The sequence below is a fragment of the Ictidomys tridecemlineatus genome, chromosome 11 (genome assembly GCF_052094955.1).
Source record: "Ictidomys tridecemlineatus isolate mIctTri1 chromosome 11, mIctTri1.hap1, whole genome shotgun sequence".
In the NCBI taxonomy this organism is placed as follows: Eukaryota; Metazoa; Chordata; class Mammalia; order Rodentia; family Sciuridae; genus Ictidomys; species Ictidomys tridecemlineatus.
In genome coordinates this window covers 17,785,931-17,796,228 of record NC_135487.1, presented here as the reverse complement: position 1 = coordinate 17,796,228, position 10,298 = coordinate 17,785,931, and the positions used below count along the sequence as shown (strand labels likewise).

At 54.3% G+C, this 10,298-nt stretch overlaps 1 protein-coding gene across 1 annotated transcript; it reads left to right on the top strand.

Annotated features, from left to right (window-relative positions):
* The first annotated feature begins 434 nt into the window (after nt 1–434).
* On the top strand, nt 435–7,108 carry Znf683 (zinc finger protein 683). Its single transcript, XM_078025675.1, is given in 6 exon segments — nt 435–500; nt 3,941–4,626; nt 5,657–5,785; nt 6,728–6,979; nt 6,981–7,038; nt 7,041–7,108. Coding segments are annotated over 6 exon segments (1,209 nt in total). The 5' UTR covers nt 435–484.
* The last annotated feature ends 3,190 nt before the right edge of the window (nt 7,109–10,298 follow it).

The window sequence follows — 10,298 nt, the reverse complement described above, 5'->3', positions numbered from 1 at the left end:
TCAGCCTGTATCCTTCTATGTTGCCTATTCTTGTCTCTGCCTGTTCCTGACCCTGCTCTGTCACCATCACTACCTTCCCTTGTGGTCATCACTGCCTGCTCCTGTCTCAGCTTGGCCTTCATCTCCAGAAGGACCCCAACTTCTGCCTTTGAGCCCTGGTCTGTCCTTCTTCTCAGCCATCCAGTTTCTCTGAGAACAGAGCTAGCACCTCTAGCACCCACTACACGCTCACACTGAAATGCCAGTAGCTCAATTCGCTGCCTTCCAAATCCCACGGAGTCATCCTGTAGAGTCACCACTGGGAGGTACAGCTTGGGGAGGATCCCCCTTATTAGGTCTCCCAGGCCCCCAGGCCTGCCTGCCCCCCTCTTCCTCTTTGAGGCAACTTCAAATGTAGCATCTTCCTGTCTTCTCTCACACCTGCTGGGGCCTCAGCCACGGCAGCAGCCTGCCTGCCCACCTCTTCCCTCCCCAGCCCGAGAGGATGGCTGCCTGGCCAGGTATTTGTACCTGTTTTGAAACCTGAGGCAGGTTGGGGAGGAGTCGGGAAAAAGGCAAAGGAAAGGGGATTTTGGAGGGCTGAGATACTGGAGGGAGGGCTTTAGGGTCTGAGAGGCATTTGGACTTGAAGGGGAGGATGGTCACCGAGAGGAAGCAGTCTTGGGGGCCTTCGAGGGGAGCTCTGGCCTTGAAGAGGCCCTGGCTGTGCATAGGGCCTCTTCCTGTCAGGCAGCCAGGGGTTCCTGAGGACCTGGACTCCCTCTCTCAGGTTTCCTGTCTGCTAAGGGATCTGCCCACTGCAGTTTGGGTGACAGGACCCTGAGGTTTCCGCAGCTGCCCAGGAAAGCCATCTGGGTGAAATTGGATGGAGGGGACCCCCCTTTTTGTGGGGATTGAACCCAGGGCCTGTGCGTGTGAGGCAAGCACTCTACCAACTGAGCTGCATCCCCAGCCCTGCCCTTTCTCCATGGAAAGAGGTGGTGCCTCCATTCTCCGTGGCCCTGAGGAATCCAAACGTTCCCTAGGAACCTCCATGAGGATCTCCCTCTCTTTTCTCAAGCCACCTCTGCTTCTCACTTCTCATTGGTTAGTCTGCACTTAATGCCATTTCTGCACCTACCAGGAGAGCATCACTGGCTTCTAAATGTCGGCACCAACCCTTACACATCAACCAGGCCAATGCTCCATTTTGAAGATAGGGAAACTGAGACCAGGAGGGAAAGTGATCTGCTCATGGTCACAAGGCATGTTGGAGGAAGAGCCAGTCCTAGAACCCAGGCACCTTCCTGGAGTACCTTTCTGGCTCACCTTGACTCACCTGTCTTCCCAGTAGGTAGGGGGGGTGGGGCATGAGGGGAAAATCAGCTGCACAACTGGGTTGTTGCCACAAGACCAGGACCCTGCCGGGAAAGGGAGTTCCCAGTCTCCTGGCTGACTTTTAGCTCTGCCAAGGCCATCAGGTAGGATGGGGTCCCAGCCTTCTCTTTGAGGACAGTCTGCTGATGAAAGGAGGTGACATTAGGAAGAAGTGGAGGTGTCTGAATGCCTCCTTGGTCCTGAGTGTCCCCCTCTTCTAGGCACATCATGGGGATATGCCCTTGAAGTTTCAAGACCCTGTGTCCATGCCATAGGGACCCAGACTCTCCTGTGGCAATAAAAAGGAGAAAGGTTATGCAGAAGGCTTGGCTGGTATGACCATGGCCTTGGGTTTTAGTGGGAGAGGGCTCAGGGCCATACTGTAGTGCTTACAGTCTTGGATGAGAATTTTCCCCAAGTTCACCTTGGTTCCATTTAAAACAAAGAGTAGATGATCTGAAATACACCAGGGACCAGGGTGGTCAGGTAAAGGGGGCGGGGAGGGAGAACAGATGGGTGGTGGGGGAGGGGAGGACAGTCTTGCAGGGGGTGAGAAAGTCCTTTGGATGAAGAAAGGGGTACAATTTGAATGACAGAAATGTGGGGTGGCAGGTCTTAGCTTCTTCAGAAACCAAACTAGAGGTGGGACCACCCAAGAGACCCCCAAGTCCCAGCCACCAGTCTCAGAGCCCCTTGCCCTCCAGGTCTTCTTGAACTTCGGGCCACTTCTAGGCACAGTGGATGCTTGAGGCCTGTCCTCTGCCAGCTGGATGTGTCCCTTGCGGCTGGCACCAGCTGGATCTGCCCTGCTGGCCTGCCACCAGGGCCTGTATCTGTGTGCCCTGCAGACAGCATCCCTAGGCACAGCCCCTCAGGGTCTTAGAGGACTCCTGGAGCCAGAGTGAGTCAGTGGCTCCGCTCGGCTACACCTTGGGGGATGGTTGGGTGGGGCAAGGGAGGGGAGGGGACTCTGGTCACTGGTAAGGACAGAGCCTCAGGCACACTTCCAGGTTTGGGCCTGTGGGTCTGACTGCAGCTGCAGGGACTTCCCAGGTGGTGATACCTGAGCCAGAGGGGTGTACTGAGCTGGTGTCGCTGAAGTCATGGGGGAAGAGCTTTGTCTGCCTAGAGTTTGAACTAGAGGAGTCAATTATAAGATAAGAACCCTGGGCTGGGAGACGGGGCTTAGGGTCCTGTTTCTGCCCTTTCTAGTTCTGTGGCTTTGTGAACATCCCTGAGGCCTGTTTCTTCATTCATAAAAGCTGATCTCATTTTTGCCTACATTCTCGGTTTGTGATAATACCTCCTTTCCTTATGTGACTAAGACCTCCCAGAGGGCAAGGACTCTCCTTCTGTGTCCTTTATTTCTGGGATCCCAGCACAAAGCAGAGACAGACAGCACAGCCAAGTCCACTGAGTGAATAAGTGAGGATCCAACTGGAGAATCCACTTTTAACTACTCTTTTCTTTTTAGTCTTTTACTCTTTTCTTTTCCATACTGGGGAAATCCAGGGCCTCAGCAAGCGCTCGACCACTGAGCTCTACCTACCGCCCAAACATTTTATTTTTTATCCCTCTGTGCCTTTTTCTTAACCTATTGTATCTCGGTTTCCCTTGCTAGCTGTTCTACTTACCTCCTAAATATTTTCATATCTAGAGTCCTCCCCCTTCTCTCCTCTCCTCTTCCTTTCATCTCCTCTTCTCTTGTCTTCCCCATCCTCTCCTCCCATCTTCTTTCCCCCATCCTCTCTTTCCTCTCTTTCCCTCTCCTGTTCTCATGTAGAATAGCACTTTTTGATAGGACTCCTCATGACAGCGGGCCTAGTCTATGTCTATGCCACTCAATAGTATAACCCACTGTGCAATTTAAGTGTGACTAATACAGCCAGGCACAGTGGCACATGCCGGTAATCCCAGTGACTTGGGAGGCTGAGGCAGGAGGATTGCAAATTTGAGGCCAGCCTCAGCAAATTAGCAAGATCCTAAGAAATTTAATGAGTCTCTCTCTTGAAATTTAAAAACAAAAGGGCGGGGGGAGCTGGGGATGTGGCTTAGTGGCAAAGCACCCCTGGGTTCAAGTTCCAGTTAATTTATTTATTTACAAAATTAATTAATATAATAAAATAAAAATAAGTGTGGCCAGTACAAGTGAAGAACTGAATATTTTATTAAATTTTATTTTAATGTCAATTTAATCCCATGGGTCCAGCAGCTGCCACTTTGGACACAGATGTGGCATTACCCTATGTGATCTCATCTGAGCCCCTGGCATCCCAAGTTCTGTCTCCAGCTAGGCCCTCTCCTTTCAACCACAAACCAAATGATCCAACTGCGCACTTGACTTCTTACCCTGGATATCTGTCAGGCTTCTTGAACTGTTTTCTCTCCCTGAAATTGTCAACAGGAATGCGAGCAGCTTTCATTGGCAAGTGCAATAGCTGGGGAAGGGAGAGGTGCCTTGCCCAGGGGGCTCCACCCAGCTTACAGGCCGGAGTTCTTTTCCAGCCCTGGACTGGGCAGGTCTGATGTGGGACAGACTTTACTCCAGGCTGTGGGGCTTCACAGTCTTCTCTTTTCTGCTCAGGGCACCCGCCACTGGGGCTGCATGCCATCTCCACCGATGATGAGAAACTTGCAGCCAAGTACCACCTGAGCAGGAACGAGATGGACAACCAGCCAGAAAGAGCTGGCCAGGGGCCATTCTTCCCTCCTCACAACAGCTCCTCCCTGACCCTCTGGCTGAATGGAATGAGTCCTGACCCCTCAGTTTTCTGCCCCTGCCCTCCTCTCACCCCCATCTCCAAGGAGCTCCTACTCAGCCTCCACCCCTTCTATCCTGGGTACCCTCTGCTCCTGCCTCCACCTTACCTGTTCACCTACGGGGCCCTACCTTCTGTCCAATGTCCCCATCTCTTCATGTTGCCCCAAGACACGTCCTACTCCACCGTGGCTGCATCCTGCTTGCTGAGGACAGTCAATGATCCTGGGATCTACAGTCCCCAGCGGGAGACCTTGCTTCTGTACCCTGGGGCCCTCCAAGCCTCTGGCCAAACCCTGCCCTCCCAGGCTAAGGATCGAGACCCAGGAGCTGCCCAAACCTCCTCCCTGGGGATGGGGAGTGCTGGTGTGGCAGCTCCAGCAAAGCAGACCCCTCTGGGCTCCAGGGAAGGCACCACAGGGCTGTCCTACCCGCTGAAGAAAGAGAACGGCAAAATCCTGTATGAGTGTAATGTGTGCGGCAAGAGCTTCGGACAGCTCTCCAACCTCAAGGTATCTGCCTCCTGGGCTCTGCTGCCCCTTCAACCCTCCCATGCCCCTTAACCTCCCCTTAATGTCTCTCAGGGAGGATTCTAGAAATCTCCTGGGTTCTAAAATCAAGGACCTGAAAGCTGGAAGGCACTCCTGGGCAGCCTCTAGGTCCATGTGACCTTGGAACTGTTCATCTGTCCAGGTGGAGACACAGCATAAAATGGTCGACCCAGTCCTGCTGGCCCTCGAAGTCTGCCTCTGTTAACAAGGGAAAATGAGGCTCCGTGAGCAGGGTTTTCCAAAGTTACTGAACCGCAATGCGGGGGTTAGCTTTGATATCAGTCTCTCAACACCTAGTGCAAAGCCCTTTCCTGGACAACCATTTTTTTCTGGAATTCCAGTTAAGACTGTTTATTTATTGAAGGTCAGATGAGGGATGGGTAGATTTGGGTGAGTGTATACCACAGACCTGACAGTCAACATTTTTCAAGAGGGTGCTCATTATCTGTACCTTCCAGCAGGGGGCGCACATGGCCCTATCTCTGTTAAAAAACCCAGAGTGGCATCCACTGGAGTTGAGGAAAGTAGTGGTTATTGGGGAACAGCCCTGCTGGATCCTCTAGGGCAGGAGTTCTTAAACTTTAACCAGCCTCAATTCACCTGGAGAGCTGGTAAGCCTGTGGATTCCCAGGCCCGCAGATTTTGAGATTTTGACTCAGCACGGCTGGTGGAGGGAGGAGCTGGGAATCTGCATTTTACATGCTCCCAAGGCAATACTGATGCCACTGGTCTGTGGATCATCCCTGAGCAGCAGAGCTCCAGGACACCTGGGCTACTCTTTACCTGACCTCCTTTTCCCTGCCATCTCCCATGCAGGGCAGTGGGAATATCTGGGAGTGACTGACAGGCTCTGAGGGAGGTGATGGGGAGGCAAGGGGATGGAGAGGCCTGGATGCCAACAAGGGGTCCTGTGGGGATGTGGGAAGAGGTCTGGAGAGGACCCCAGGTCATGCTGGGGGCTCTGGGCAGCATCATCCCACCCCTGGCTCAGGTCCACCTGCGTGTGCACACCGGGGAGCGTCCATTCCAGTGTGTCCTGTGCCAGAAGAGCTTCACTCAGCTCGCCCACCTGCAGAAGCACTACCTGGTGCATACTGGGGAGCGCCCCCATGAGTGTGTGGTGAGACCCTCTTCCCCTCCCCGTACTCCTGTAGCCTGGTGAGCAATGCTAGGCCCTGGAGGGTGGCAGCTGGGCCTCCATTCTTCAGTCCCCCTGGAAAAAAAAAAAGAGACAAGAAAGGAAGTGGGGCATTGGGACTAGGGAAGGGAGCTAAGGCAGGATAGTCTGAGCCCTGTCATCTTGGAATGATTGAAATTGGAGGAGGGAGTTGAGATGTATGTCTGTGAAGGGAGAAAAGTCAAGTTTGGGTCCTGGAGAATGCATCCTGTTACCCACTTCCCAGGGTTGTTGATCAATGTAGGTCCCTCCTTTAAGTGTGACCCCATCCCTTTCGAGGTCAGAGAGCAGGAATTCTCTCCTCCTTTTACAGGGGTGGAGATGAGCCTATGAGTCTAGGCTACAGAATCAGATTACTTATGTTCAAATCCTAGCTCCTCCTCCAATTTGCTGTGTGACTTTTGAATAGGGGCTTCAGTCTTCTGAACCTTTGCTTTCTCATTAGTTGTGTTAGTACCTAGTTACACTTCCCTAGAAGTGTAACTACACTCCTCCAGAAGACTCTGTGAGACCAATTTCTGGCATGTTCAGCCCCCAGTAAATGTTAATTACATCCACTGACGCTGCAGCCTCACACACAGGGTCTATATGATTAACTCATTCAAGCTCCCCTAACTATGAGGTTAGGAGTTACTAGTCATATGTTACCAATAACGAGAGGAAGGCTAGAGAGGAGTCACAGGAAGTAAAGAAGAACACCAACCCCCTTCTGCCTGGCTCTAATGTGCCAGATACTGTGGGTTCCAGGGAGAAATCACCAGGGAAGTCTTCCAACCCTGCATCGACAGGGAGGCAGGTAGAAAGGGGTGTTTTCAAGATGGGGAGGAGGAGAGAGATCCTGAGCCAGCCCAAGGCCAGGGCTGATGCCAGTGCCATTCCCATCAGATGTGCCACAAGCGCTTCAGCAGTTCCAGCAACCTCAAGACCCACCTGCGCTTGCACTCCAGAGCCCCGCCTTTCCAATGCAGTGTCTGCCCAAGTCGCTCTGCCCAGCACATTCATCTGAAGCTGCACCATCGGCTACACAAGCCCCAGCCCTGCGACCTCTCTCACACCCACTTGCCCCTGGCCTCTCTCTCCTCCTGCCTTGCCCATTGGCACCAGGGAGCACTAGATCTTGTAATGGTGCCATCATAGAAGCAGACAAATGGCCTGAGACATGGACAAAGTCAAGGTGTCCTCAGCATCCCAGGGAAAGCCAGGGTAGCCAGCCTGAGTGGTGGCACCAGGATGGCCCTGGGAAATAGGCAGGGGCAAAGCAATTAAAGGATTTTCTCAGTGACGAGTTGGGGCCTCCTGAATTTCTCCAGTGGCGGGGGAAGTCGCCATGTATTCACCAGATCTTACATCTCACATCTCACCTGGGAGCAGGTCAGGGGACACAACTGCAAAGAGGCTGGGTTCCTGAAGCCATCTACCTTGGGCTAGGTTTGGTTCCATTCGTGGTCTATGACCTAGATGGAACCAAGCCCTCCATCTCAACTCACCGATGGACAGTCCAGCCCTCCAGGACTCTGCCAGGTGCAGACCATGCTGCCTGCCCAGCAAGGGGCACTGGGCACTTTGCCATCCTTTCCAAACAGCATTTCCAACACCTGCCCAGATGTTCCTTTGCTGCTTCCAACCACCTTTCAATCTCACAGCTCTACTCAACCCCCATGCTCTCTCAGTTGGCACTCCCTGTTCCTCCAAGATATCACTGTCCACCTTTTTGGGGAGGGCGGACATGGGGTGGAGTGGCACTGGGAATCGAATTCAGGGACGCTTAACCACTGAGCCACATCCCTAGCCCTATTTTGTATTTTATTTAGAGACAAAGCCTCTCTGAGTAGTTTAGGGCCTCATTAAATTGCTGAGGCTGGCTTTGAACTCCCAATTCTCTTGCCTCTCCTGAGTTTCTGAGATTACAGGCGTGCACCACCAAGCTTGGCATCACTACCCACTCATGACCCAAAACTTGATGTCCCCTATGTACCAGGACCAGTCACCACAGAGGGCAAAGGCAAAGCCAGAGGCGAGTTCAGGGAAGGAGTGGACGCGGGGTAGGGCTGCAGGCCAGAAGAACCATCAAAGAGAGCCTGGGGAATTGGGGCCCTCTTGATAACCTTTCTCCCCTGCGGTCCCCGGGGATCCTGTCAACTGTGCAAGGTGTTCCTCACCTTGTGAGTCAGACAGGCAGGGTCAGGTGTGGAAGGGCACAGGCTAGGAGGCAGTAGGCCCAGTTTATAGCCACCATAAACTACGGCTACTATTAAAGACAAATTTTCACAGACGGGTTCTCTGGTCGACTTCCGGCAGAGGGCGCCAGTCGCGGCCCCAGTCGTGGGTTTCCGAGTGGCTTTCCCGCCGCGGTGCGGAGGGAGGTCCGCGCTGTGTCACAGGCAGCTCCAGGACCGAAAGGGAGAGTGCTTTCGCAGGGTACCCACCACGGAGGGGCCACGGCAGGTGGGCTTTGGCCCCACCAGTACAGCAGGTCCGGGGTCTAAGCCACCTCCTCACACCCTTGGCCCTAAGCCGGCCCGCAAGCTCCCTGGTTAGGCCCCGCCCACTCGGCAAGGCCCCGCCCTTTCCGACCCGGCCCCGCCCCGCCCCACGCCGGTCCCGCCTGGGGGTGCCCCTTGCTCAGCCGCGCCTCCCGGCCCCTGTTCACCGCAGGTTCCTCTTTCCTGTCCCACCTGGTGCAGGTCCAGCCCCTCCAATGCGCACACCGCCTCTGCCCCTGGCGCCTCCGGAGGCCTGAAGAAACAGTGCGGACCCGGCAGAGAGCAGGGGCTGCGCGTGGGGTGGCGCACAGCCAGAGTCCCGGGGGTTGGGCAGAGGTCACCCCCTGCCCCAGGGCATGAACAGCACCTCGGTCAGGTCCCCGCCCGGGGCGGGCCGGGAGGCTGTTTGCTAAGGGGGGCGGGCCGGAGGCTTTTCTCCGCCCAGGCAGCGGATCCGGGTGCTGCCAAGCGCCCCACGGTCCAGTTCCCCGGCTTGGCCCCGCCATGACCGAGCGGCGCGGGGGCCTGGGAGCCCACTTGGCCCGCCTGCTGGTTGGACTAGGGGTCCGAAGGGAGCGCAGGGGGAAGGAGACCTCAGAGGAGGCCCGGTCCCAGGATAGGTGAGGGAAGATGGAGAAAGTCCTGCCGGGGCACCCCAGGCAGGTGTGTGTGTGTGTGTGTGTGTGTGTGTGTGTGTAATGAGTGTTCATATAAGCGTGTATGAACGTCTCAGAGCATACAAACATATGTGTGGATGAGCCACAGTTGGGGATCTGTGAATGTGGAACATCCCTGTTTTTTTTTTTTTTTTTTTTTTTAATATGTGGTGCTGAGAGTTGAATCCAGTGCCTCACACATGCCAGGCAAATGCTCCACCACTGAGCTACAATCCCAGCCCCAGCCCTGGACTCCTTTAAAACCTTAAAACGACTGACAATTTCCTAAGCCAGGTGGGCACCTGCACAGGATTTCCTCCCCAGAGATAGTTTAAAGGCAAATGTTCAGTTCCTCCTACCGCTGTGGATTTTGATTCTCACATCACTGGCCAATGTTCCTGTTCTTTGAGTTTCTTTGTCATGAGTTTTGACAGGTTTGTGGCATTTGCCCTTAGACACTCCAACAGGTTTTCCCCTGTTATTCTTGCACCTGGAGATAGCTTTAGATTGTAGTAACAATAAACCTTTATCCGTCACTTGCTTCATACTTTACCTGGATTGCTCAGTGTAATCCTCACGGCAGGTCTATAAAGCAGACATTCCCTGTGATTCGAATCCGGAAATGGAGGGTCAGAGAGGTGAAGTCACTTGCCTAAAGTCACACAGTTGGGAAGTGGTGGAGCTGGGATACATACTTCAGCAGCCAGACTCTAGAGCTCAAATCTGTCCTGAAGCTCTGGTGTTGCAGAGACTGCCGGATTGGCACCAGGGGGCCCAGCCTCCAAACTCTGGGTGTCACTGGCCAGGTGACTTTGAGCAAGTCTATTCACCTCTCTGAGCCCATTCGTGGTAGCTGTCTCAGTGGAAGGAAAACACCATTGCTGAGCGCAATGGCTGGGCCAATACTGGAAATCCAAGAGAGCCCTAGTAGCTTACAGGTCCACATCCGCGAGGAGCCTAGGGTGTGCTGTCAGGCACAGGGTGTTTGTGTGTCTATGCAGTTACCCGGCAATTTGTTCTGATCTTATCATGACACAGCTGTCTCTGGCCTGCCCCAGGAGGGGTAAGGGCGTGGTGGGGCAGAATAAGGGGAGGGGCTTGTACTGCACTCTCACCCTAGAGAGGAGAGGCGGGCCCAGCCACCCTATGCCTGGAAGCCTGAGTGCCCTGAGGTGCCCACACCTGGCTACTGCCCTGCCCACCTGGAAGACACACCCTCCCCCTTTACTCTCTCTGGCAGAAACCTGCCCTATAGTCTCGGGCAGGCCTCCCTCTGCTTCTCCCCATGGAGAGGAGGCTGGCTTGGGATGCAGGTGA